General features: G+C 58.1%; 2 protein-coding genes across 2 annotated transcripts, besides 1 other annotated feature; both read left to right on the top strand.

Annotated features, from left to right (window-relative positions):
* Positions 1–2,050: 2,050 nt before the first annotated feature.
* On the top strand, positions 2,051–6,316 carry LPMP_282090 (hypothetical protein; the record flags this gene model as incomplete). The annotated part of the gene is made up of 1 exon (XM_010702247.1): positions 2,051–6,316. One exon carries the CDS (start codon positions 2,051–2,053, stop codon positions 6,314–6,316), a length of 4,266 nt encoding a protein of 1,421 aa, XP_010700549.1.
* A 1,621-nt stretch (positions 6,317–7,937) lies between these two features.
* LPMP_282080 (ribose 5-phosphate isomerase, putative) lies at positions 7,938–8,408 on the top strand (the record flags this gene model as incomplete). Its single annotated transcript, XM_010702246.1, has 1 exon — positions 7,938–8,408. One exon carries the CDS (start codon positions 7,938–7,940, stop codon positions 8,406–8,408), a length of 471 nt encoding a protein of 156 aa, XP_010700548.1.
* Positions 8,409–8,955: 547 nt separating this feature from the next.
* Positions 8,956–9,341: a repeat region.
* The last annotated feature ends 2,199 nt before the right edge of the window (positions 9,342–11,540 follow it).

The following is an 11,540-nucleotide window of genomic DNA, read 5'->3' as shown; positions in this document are numbered from 1 at the left end:
GAGTGTGTGTGTGTGTGTGTGTGTGTGTGTGTGTGTGTGTGTCGAAGCAGAAAGGAAAGAGAGATTTGGGGGGGGGGGGGGGGGAAGGCGACGACAAGGAGAGGTGCCGGGCGCTGTTGTGTATCACGCCAGTTTGAGGCGAGAAGTTAGAGGCAGAGGTGGGGGAGTAGGCAAAGGAACGCGACATGAGGTCATTTCCTCCTCTCACTCTTCTTGGGTTCGTGGTATACGTTATAGACTCCTTTGGACGTACAGACACACACACACACACACTCATCACACGCACACACGCACGCACACACCTTTTGTGGAACTGGTGTCCCTTTGCCTGCGTGTATGTCTCCGTGTTATTTCATTGTGCTCCCCCTTTTTTTTCTATATATTTATTTTGTGTTTTTGTTTTTGTTTTGTGTTTTTCTTGTCGCCGCACCGTTTCCCTCTCTCTTAACATACTTGCGCGGTGCGCGCTCAACCCGGTGTGAAAAGTGCAAACAGGAATACACGCAATATAGGCAAGGGAAAACGAGACTAACGAAGCAGCAAAGTGAGAACCACGCATGAGCTCTGCTGGTCTTCGATCGATGTGGTGCTAGTGATTATCGTGACACCGACGCGCCCAATTTTCGTGTCGGGGATGCTTGGATGTACTCGCGCTGCGCCTCCGCAGCGCAGCCATGGTGTGCTGCAAGATTGATCTCGGCAACACATACTCGCATCCCCTCGTGTCGTCGTGCCTATGAAAGCGTCGCGACGAAAGGTGCGACTGGGTACACGACTTTAGAGGGTTCTGATCGCCCACAGTCGGAGTCGACACGCTTCCCCGATTTTCATGCATCGTCCTATCTTTTGATGCCACACCATTCACCTAGGGCGTCCCTTTGGAGTAGGAGGTTGCTGCAGCTGCGCGATTACTTCCATGTTCCATCATCTCCAGACGATGAGACTCCCAATGCAGGCATCACACCCCTCCCGCTACGCCTGTGGCTCGCTGCATTTTTTGTTTTTTCATCGTGAACGCCATTCTTTAGCCTTTTCCCCCTCCTTTTCTGTTTCTCTTGTTTTACCCGGCAATCTCAACGCACGCGATGATCGCGGTGAATGGCTTGCGGCCCCGCTATTCTCACACCCAGGTGCCGATTCACTCAAACTCGCACAGTACCCTTAGTACACGGCTTGCCTGTGTACACTTCTGTCTGTCTCCTTTCTCTGCTCCCACTCGACCCACACGAGTCAGCGCGTGGTTGATTTTGAGAGGAGTTTGGAGAGAGTGGGCGAACGAAGAAGCAGAAAGAACCTCGAAGCAAGAGAGAGAGACAGACAGAGAGAGACAGAGAACGAATTAGAGAGTGGTGGTCGAGAGCGATAGTGTGGAGGCGCGCATTGACGAGGTGCATCCACGGTGCCCGTCGGCGCAAGCGATACGACTATCTTTTCTTCGTTGCGCCGGCTCCACCTGTGCGCTCGCTTTCACCTTCGCACCGCGCCCCCTTTGCTAAAGTCGCTCTGCTGCTTCGCATTCTCCCCTCTTTAACTCTGTTCAGCTTTCTCTTGGTGTGGATGCTGCGCGTGCACGAAGGTGGTGAGTTGATCCGCATTCCGCCAGGCTCGCCTTCCTTTCTGGCCAGACCACACCTTGTGTGAGGCAGGGCCCTACGTAGAGGCACAAACTCATTGCTCGCCACTCGGTCACTCCTTCTCCTCCACACTTTCGAGTCACAGCTTTCTTCTTCTACACCGTGACGCTCATTTTTCAGCGACCACAAAGCGGGGAGCTTTCCTCAATAGTTCCGTCCCCTAAACCTCTTCTCTCGCTGCCTGTGTGTGTGTGTGTGTGTCGCTTTGCTGACTGCTGCTGGATTTTCTGTTGCTTCCCCCTCTAGCCATCGTTTATATTATATACATTGCTATTGGTCAGGAAATTTCCATCCTTTCCTTCTCTCTAGCTCACACAGATGTATACAGATTCAACGCATAGACCTGCAATCCTATCGCGGCATCGGTGCAGCCCTGAAAGAGAGAGAGAGTAACAGCAGCGGAAAGTGAGAAGGCCATGTCTTTGCGGAGTCTTGTGACCAGTGGGCAAGAGCCGCTGCCGCCGCGCCGCCTGCCTGCGTATGCATACTATACGGCGCCACACACGCGCACGCTTGCCCCGGACACGTCCGCGCAGGAACTCGTCTCGTTAATATGGAAGCTGTGGCTAGATGGTCAGTACAGCGAGCTGGGGAAGAGACTCGGCAACGCGGGTGATATTCTAGAGAGAAAGGATAATGTGCGCTTCGCTTGCGAGTTTCTGGCGAGTGGCGGGCTGGACATCTACTGCCTCATTCTGTGTGATCCATTTAACCCCTTGCGCTTCTTGCCGGAGCGCACGACGCGCAACATGACCTCCCTCGAGCGGGGTCGATGGAAGCGCACCCTTGGGCACGTAATTGGTATTTACGCTGAGGTTATGCTTCAGCTGACCGACCTAGTGGCGAATCAGAATGACCTCGGGTGGGTGATCTACGACCGCTACCCAGGTGTCTTCTACCGACTCATCGAGCTTCTCGAGGACAACTCCCTGTGGACTACCGCCACGGGCTTGCTAGAGCACATTCTAGCGTGCGTTGGCCCAGTGCTCGAGATCAGCAAAAATTCATCTCTCATTCGGGTTTTGCGACACGCCTCGCCGACGGCGTTGGCGGCCTTCTGTCGTTTTCTCGCGCTGCTCATATTGCCCGGCCTTGCGCAAGGCCAGAATCCGATTGTGGCGCGTCGGTTGCACTACCCAGAAACAGTGGCGGTGCTGCGGCAGGTGCAGCGTGTGGTGGACAGCAACGTGCTGTGGCTGATCGGTGAGGAGGGGCTCGTGTCGACGCTCATTAGTCTGTGCGAGCTTCGACCTAACGGGCTGCGGGTGCAGCAGGGTGGTCGATCCATGATGGTGCTCCCCCCGGAGACCGCCTTGCTTCGTGGAGACGGTCAGAGAGCTGTCAACGCGACGCGCGCTGGCGGCCGCACCAGTATGATGCCCCTCGGCAGCGAAGACATCGAGTGGGAGGACGAAGAGGAGGCTGGCCGGTTGGCGGACAACGAAGTCCATGAAGGGAGTGGCGCGTCTGGCGGAAGCGGCGGCGCAGCGGATTTCCTCGTCAATGGTTCCTCTCTCCCCACGCTCTTCGCCGGGATTGAGCATTTGCTCGGAATTAGGTGGTCCCAGAGCCAAGCGCCTCGTGCACCGGGGCCGTTCATCGACGCTACATTGCCATCATCACAGCAGTTGCAGCAGCTCTCTGCGTCACCCGCGTGGACCAACCTTTCCGGCACCTTTCCACCGCGTGCTGACGAGCCAGCGGCACTCTCGGAATACCTTGAGCGCATGCGCACCAACGCACGCAGTGACACGGCAAGCGCGGCGTTCGGTGTGAACCGTTCCCCCCTCGGCGTGGCGCTGCCGCCGCCGCCGCTGTCTACTTCTCCACCGCGGGGCGGCATTCGAGTGGAAGTCGGCGGCGATGGAGGCGGTGTATCGGCGCAGGTGGTGGCCGAACTGGAGCGCGCTGGGTTGCCTCTCGATGGTGCCGAGCAGCTAGCCTATCTGAACCGTGTCACATCTAACCAGTTCCAAGCTGAGGACCCATCGTGGTTGGTACAGTGGCTGCTGGACGGCGACATCCTCGAGGAGGACGACATGACGCAGAGCTTCAAAACTTCGATGGACATCCACTGGTGGGTGGGGTCGGCCGACACACGGCAGCGCTGGCGTCTGCGAGACCCGTCTTTGATTCCAGAGAGGGATGATAACCGCCACGCGCTTCTCTGCTTGGCAGTGCGTCGCACCGTTGCTCCTGGGCCGCGGCCGCCAACGCTGGAGGAGTTCAACGCGGCTAATGAGAGGCTCTTGTCGATGCTGATTGAGCCGTTGCCTCGCGTGGACGACCTCGCCTTGCTGAGTCCTATGGACATGCAACGCATCCTTGAGTCACAGAGCGAAGTGCTGTACCTGCTGAACATGTTCCTCTCCACCTTCTACTTCAGCGACTCGTGGAGGGCGCTGAGGGACTGCCGTTGGGTGCCGCGGTCTGTACCGATACTGGAGGCCGCCTTCGGGCTGGATCCGTCGCTGCCGGCATTAGTGGACGTGCCGCCGCACGTCCACTTGCCCGACAAGCTGCGGGCCTTGCCGCGCTACTTGCCACCGTGTGCCCCTATCGACCAAGAGGAGCCCGCCACGCTCGCCGATGGCTCGCCGCGCTACCCGGCAACGTGGCGTCTTGTTCCGCTTCTCAAGCTTCTTGGAGACCTCGCCGTTGTGTACCTGCGTGACCCCAATCAGATGTGTGAAGAGGAGCCAGAAAATCATCAGCACGGACCAGATACAATGCGCAAGATGGAGCTGCTCCGTGTCCTTTACGAGTACTGGAATGCGCAAGACCGTCGGGAGCAGGAGATGGTGGTCGAAGATGCTGAAGTCGTCGCCAGCGCGTGGAGGAATGCGGCGGCCATCGCCCGTGTCGTGCACATCGATCAGGAAGACAGCTGCGTCCGCATAAGCTTGTATCAGACGCTCGACTCGTACCTGCGTACCTTTCTGTTTCGAGAGGCGTACCGCGACGCCCCGGACTCTCCGCAGACAAGACTCGGGCAGGCGCTCCTTACTAGCATCTTGGAGCGCATCTACAACGGCACGCAGATTCCCGGGCTGAGTGGGTCGATGACGCCGGGGCGGCTGTTGTCGAATATGCTTCAGTTCCTTGGCGAGCTGCTGCGCTATCACGCCGGCAACCTGCGCACCTTGTGTGCTTATGTGGTCGGGGATCGGGACATGTCGCACCTGAACGAGGCGGTGAGAAGCTCCAACCGGCAGAACTCCGTCATTCTCTCGGCAGCGCATGCGGAGGATGAGGAGATCTTGAAGCGCCTACCCCTGGAGCGAGAGGAGCACGAGCCGTTTGGCAGCGTGCTGCTGCGCCGCCTCTTCACCTTCGGCGCCGACACGCATCACCTGCTTCGATCGCTGCTGCTTTCTCTCACACCGGGACTACGCTCCACTGCCAACTACCTCTCGAAGCCGGTGATGGACTCGGCCGGCGATGTGCGGCTGCCACCTATACTCCCCGGCGTCGGTCGCACAAGCGACATAATCTCCGGCGATGCCGTCCGTATCTCATATGTGATTCGTGTTTCACGGCAGTACGCGCGTGAGATCAGCTTGGCGCCACCCCACGGGCTTCGACGGGAGGAGCTCTTGAGGGAGCTGGTTTGCGTACTCGCGCGCACGCCGCACCGGCAGGCCCCTGAGCACCGTCCCTTTCCAGGGCTGATGTGTGGTGAAAATGATTTGGCACTGCTGCGCAGTCAATGGCCGCTGCCAACGGTGGGGCCACCACCTCACCTCCGCGCGCCGCTCTTTGGTTGTCATCCGTCGGACAGCGCGAAGACGCCGCCGACCCCTAGCACGGAACCACTCCTTTCAGCGACTCAGGAAATTCTCAACACTCTGCGATCGCCGAACGCTTCGGCAACGCATCTACATCACTCCGCAGCGACGACAGAGGACGCGGTGCGACTGGAGGAGCTGGCTCCGCTCGCTCGACTTCTGCTCGGCGAGCCGCACAAGCTTATCTTCAGCGCCCTCTGCGGACTGAACATTGAGTCCATGGAGGACAACAGCCGCCTTTCCGTTGTGACAACGGTGCTTCTCGTGTTTTTGCGTGTTGCGTCCATCGGGAGCTCAAGGGAGAGTGCTGCTGCGGCCGAGGCTAGTATTCGCGACGTATTGGCGAAAATGCAGTCGTTTGCACGGCATGGATACGACGTGTGGTTAGGGGAGAAGCGCGCAACCCGGGCGAAGGAGCGCGAGGCGAGGAGTCGTCAGGCCTCGATGTCCTTTTCAGGGGACCAGGGGGTTTGCATGTGCTACTGGCGTAACGCCGCAGAGGCTGCAGAGGTGGAAGGTCGGTACTCGAAGCGTAGTGAGACGGCGAGTGCTATCACGGACTCCTTAGAAGGACCTAGGAGGGATGATAGGGCTGCAGCGAAGGGCAGGCTTGTGCCCGATGAGCTTCCACGGCGCTGCCCCTCCTTCATGGCTTACGGCTCCTGTGATCCTCCACACGAGGGGAGCGTGTACCAGCGCGATTTTGGCGGCTGCTTCTACCGCAACTTCTTCCGACTGCTGTGCCTGTGGGTGGGCTACTACGCGTCATGTCAGCGGTACGTGGAGACGGTGTACTTCAGCACTGAAGTCGCGTTCGGAGAGTACAAGACGATGGCGCTGTTCCTGATGCGCATCCTGCCGGACTTCTTCATGCCCTACTTCTCGCAGTGCTGATGGTGGAGTACGTGGCGATGAATGATGACTGAAAGGTATGACAGAAGAGGAGCTGGGGGGATGGGTGGCAAAAGAGGCACGAGAGTTGAAGACTTGATGTGGCGCTTACGTGTCGCCGCCATTTTGCAACATCGGGCACACGCAACCAGGAGGAAGTGCCTCCACTTGTCTCTCAAGGTGCCCTCCGTCCATTCAACCTCTTCTTTCATTGTCTTTGCCCACAGTAGGGTCATCGGAGTTGTTCCTCAAACAAGAGAAACGGTGTGATGTGCTACACACCCAGACAGAGTGGGAGACGGACACACGTTACATGACGCGCTGCGGTGCGTAGAGTTAATTTGTTTCCTTTTCTTGAGGTCTGATTGCACCGATGGAACCTCAGATACAGCGGGGCGGTCACAGCGCCCCCTTCCTCCCTCCCCTTCCCCCCCTTTCCGTGTCCGTGTGTTTGCGTTCTGGTGCATGTCTGTCTGTATGTGCTGGGTGGAGGAAGCTTCCGCGGTGCCGCCCTCCTCATCCCCTCTTCATGTCCCCTGCCCCCTCCCTGCCCCCCGCCCCGTCTCCCGTGTCTTTTTCTGGATTCACAGATGTCAAAACCAAAAAAGTCGAACGAGGAGAGAGGAGAGAGCAAGAGAGAGAGAGAGACTGCCGCGGCGGGGCGGTGTTGTGTTCGAGGAGTGGTTGGACCGATGAGGATGCGCCTTGTTTCAATGCGTGGGCAACGCCCGACAGAAGCCTCCTCCTCATCTCATCTTCACTAAGCAGCTTCAGAGCGACAGCAGCAGAGAAAAAAAAAACAACAAAGACCGACACAGGAGAGAAAGAGAGAAGGGCTGTGATGTGCTGCTGTGTTTGCCTTCCTCCTTCCTTCGCTTGTTTGCTTCTCATGCACTCTCCGCGGCGCCCCCGGCGGCACGGAGGAATGTCCATTTCTGTGCGACTGTGTGCCTACGTGCGCGTGTAATAGCGCCTTTTCGGCCTATCGCGCGCTTGCAAAAGTGTATCCGCCGGCGCACACTGGCGCACTGATACACTTGCGCAAACATGCATGGGCTTGTCAACGGCCTCACAGGAGCGGCTCATTTTGAAACCTCTCGCTCGAGTCACTTCTTACGAGAAGGTGCAGTTTCCCGACGGTCTGAGTATAACGGCGACCTTGCGCATTCACGGCGTCTCTTTTTGCCTCCCTCCTCTCCTCCCCCATCGGCCATTCCTGCTCGTCAGTCCCTATCTCTTGCTTTTCCTATCCGCCTGACTATGTATGTACCGATTATGCGTCCATGTGTCTGTGTGATTTGTCTCTCATGCTCTTTCATGCTCTTTTTCGTCTCCATTCCCTCGCATGCCCACTTCCCTGCTCCCATCGCTTCCTCCCTCTCTCTTTCTTTACCCACCTCCCTTTCCCCTGGCATCATTTTAAGTCGAGGGCAGGCTCAGGTCATCAGTGCGCGTTATCCCTGCTACATGTCTCCCCCCCTCTCTCCTTGTCTCCCAGGTACGACCACGCTGGCATATATTTGCACAGGACAAGCGGATTTCTACTGCTGTCTTTCCTCTCCTTTTTAAACACCCCCTTCAAAACTCGTTCGCTCTCTTCATCCCTCTCTCCCCGCGCGGAATCATGTCGAAGCGCGTTGCTCTGGGCTGCGACCATGCCGCCTACGACATTCATCAGGAGATCATGGACATGATCACCACCACCGGTGTCGTGTCAAAGGTGATATACATGGGCCCCTCCTCCGCCTCGTCTGTCGACTACCCCGACTACGCCGCTCAGGTGTGTGAGGCCATCTTGAAAGGTGAGGCGGATACGGGCATTCTCGTCTGCGGCACCGGCATTGGCATGTCAATTGCGGCCAACAAGTTCAGTGGCATTCGCGCGGCGCTCTGCAACGACCATGTGACGGCGCAGCTCTGCCGCCAGCACAACAACGCCAATGTCTTGTGCCTCGGGGCGCGCACCTGTGGCATGGAGATTCTTCGCGACATTATTATCACTTTCCTCACAGCAGAGCCATCTAAGGAGGGGCGCCACGGCGACCGCATCGCCAAGATCACAGAGATCGAGAGGGAGCAGATGAAGAAGGAATAGTGATGGCGTTCCAGCGATTGTGGAAACCGACCGGAGGAAGGAAAGGGAGAGTGTGCGAGGCAGAGAGTGAAAGAGGAAAGTATGCAGTGTTGGAAGGCACGCCCGCCCGCACGGACGCGAACATGGCGACGAGTAAAAGGCGGTCCGTTCAATCATTATTTCTTCACCCCTCCTTTCACCTCTTTCTCTCTCTCCTTGTCCATTTTAAGAGATTTGACAAGGCTCTCTTCTTCCATACACATGTGATGATGAGTTCCCCTGTGCGGGATACACGGTGAGCTGCCGCTTCCTCACCAGTCCCATCCTCTCTCGTTCACATATTCTCCTCTTCATCTCGGCATTTCTTTTGATTTCCCCACTTTATCGAGTGCCTCGTCGTCGTGGTCGTTCATATTGTTCGCTTTATTGTGCTCGAGTTCTCTCGTGCGTCTTGACTGACCTTTCTTTTCGCTTGTTGAACCTCATTCCTCTCTTCGTGTCTTGTACAGTTATGCGTGTGCCTTCCAGCGTCTTTTTCCCGTTTGGTTGTGGTGCTCCCTGGTGGCGGGGCGGGGGACACCTCAGCGCGTGGCATCGCCGGGGCCCAGTACCTCCTACTCGGTGTGTGTGTGGGCGGAGGCCAGGTAGCTCCCCCCTCCCATCCCTGTCGATGCCGAGCCACTTCTGGTGGCGGCAGGGTCCAGCGCCTGCAACATGTGGAGGTCCGGGCGATGTATCGCTACGGACGTCGGCGGTCATGTCGTGGATGGCGCTGCGTCGGAGCGACCTGCGACAGCGAGCACGTTTGTGCCACCCATGTGATGAGCAAAGTGTTTGCGTGACTCCAGCATGTGTCCCGCTGCTGCGCGCCAGGCGATGGGCTTGCGGAAGGCCGAGTTGAGTGGAGTTTGATGTATGCTGTGCAGCAGAGAATGGACACGCTGAAGGAACAAACAAAGTGATAGTGGCGGCGCGCTACTTTTCCCCTCTTTCTCACCGGACAGGAAAACAGCGACTCAATAGGGTTTTCGCTCTGCCGCTGTGCTGGCGTGTCTCACTCACGCTGAGGTGTGCATCCACCCACACCGGCGAGGTGACGGGTAGCGGAGGTGTCTCAACCACATGCCTGCGTATTGTTTTCGTTTCCACCACGCTTTTCTCGTGTCCATGGTGGTCGGACCCGTCACTAGACCTCTTTCTATCCCCCATCATCCCGGGCTGTCAGCCACTCCCCCCCTCTTTCTCGAGCCGAAAGAACGAGGCGAGCGTGTGTGTTTGGTTGAGAGACGCGCTGTGGGGGTGGTGGTGATGGTGCTGGTGGGTGAGAGAACACCTCGGGTGGATGCGGCAGTCCTGCACAGGCGAAAAGGGAGCGAGGGGGAATACCGAAAGCAAAAATGCAGAGTGAGGCGCACGACTCACCAGAAAAAAAAGGCCGAAGGCAAATAAGCAGAACACCGACAAGCGACGAGCAGCGTAGCAAGTGTCATCCGCTTCCACTCGCGCCAGCTTTCCTCGCCTCCTCCTCCCCTCACTCCACAGAGTTAAGGACGAAGTGGAGACGTCTGCACCCAAGCGCAGAGAGAGCCCCCCCGGCCCCCCACACAAGTCCACCTACCCACCTCGCCATCATTCAGCAAGCCAACAAGAGCGACTTGAATGTGTGAGCAGGAGGACTTCTGTTCTTGTGGCTCTTGTGATCTTGGAGGGGGGTCGCCCCGGTGTATGCCCCCTCCCCCTCCGGCGCACCCTTCATACCCACGGGCACAGGGGAGCCTCTGGGCGGGTCCAAAAGATGGGGAGACGCATACCCACGCACGCCAACTCCCTACCCCCCTCTCTCCCTCCCCCCGCACCACCCGCAACAGGCGTTTTTTTTTCCTTCCTTTGTGTGCCTTATTGTTGTGATTTCCGTTGTCGTCCACTCCATACACAAAATTTCATTTCCTCCTCTCTTCTTACTAGCGCTTTTCATCTCCGCCTTTCAGTCCTTTGTGCTTCTTGTCATACTCTGACAACAAACAATAAAAATGCGGATGCTCTTTGGGGCCATCTGCGCAGATGCCTCTGCGATGCGAGGTGCGTGGTGGGTGCATGTATGTGCTGGCGCATGCGTGTGCCTCTAGGGCACCTCATTCGATGGCAGCTTGTTCTGCTTTCGCACTTTCCTCTGTCTATCACGGCTACTGCAGCACCGACTACCTAGCACACCCTCCTAGCCCCCCTGCTCTTCCCGGTGTCCCCTTTTGTGGCCCTTGCTTCCGCTTCGTTTCATCATCGCGCCACACCGCTCTCTCTCCCTTTCTCTGTGCGTGGACCGTACGCGCTGCGACCCCCTTGCCCTCTCAGCAAAGAGGGGCGATGGCCCTTGTTTCCTGCGAGGAAAGGTGAAATGCGGCGACTTGTGGTGGATACGGTGTGTCTGTGCGTGCTGCTGCGCACCTTTGATTCGCCGCCTCCCCAGTAGCCCTGGGCGTCTGTTGCGTTGTTAACGACTGCGTCTGTGCGATTGTGCGCGCGTAGTAGGCGAGCTTCTGCTCGCGGTTAGCTCATGGCCGGTGGTTTGTCCTTTGGCGCTGTTGCGGCCTACGAGGTAGTGGAAGTGGAAAGAGGGACAGACGGAAAGTGCGGCCGCAGCGGACTGCGCGTGCGCGTGCGCTGTGACGAGGCGGAGGAGGGCGGCATGATGGAGAGCCGTTGCGACTCCTGCCGAGTGTTGCCCCGGTCGGCCCGGGGGCTGTTTGCGCGATCGGGCGTGCTTGCATGTGGTGCTAGCCGCGCCGTGGCGGGCCCTGTTGTTCTCGCTCTCTGCACGCAAAGGTCGACACGCTGGCCGCTCGGCTTTGAAGAGTGTCTCTCTGTATCTTTATTTCGATGTGCGCGAGTGTGTCTCGTCCGAGGCGCTCATGCTTCTCCTCCCCCCGCTCCTCTCTCTTCTCCCGCTGCCTCACACCTTTCCTCACCACCGACGCATTCGGTAGGGTGCCTTGCGACCCCTGCCGACGTACTGGGACGAAGACGAGACCGCTGCGAACGCGAAGTTGTCTTTGCTGTCCTCGCGCCGTCGTCTTGTGCGATTTTCCTTCCGCCCTGCGACGCCTCCGGGGGTGCAGGATACCGGATAGCAGGCCGACTCTGCGGCCCACAGCACGT

The sequence above is a fragment of the Leishmania panamensis genome, assembly GCF_000755165.1.
Source record: "Leishmania panamensis strain MHOM/PA/94/PSC-1 chromosome 28 sequence".
NCBI lineage: Eukaryota > Euglenozoa > Kinetoplastea > Trypanosomatida > Trypanosomatidae > Leishmania > Leishmania panamensis.
Note: the sequence above shows the minus strand (reverse complement) of the source record. Positions and strands in the feature narration are given on the sequence as shown.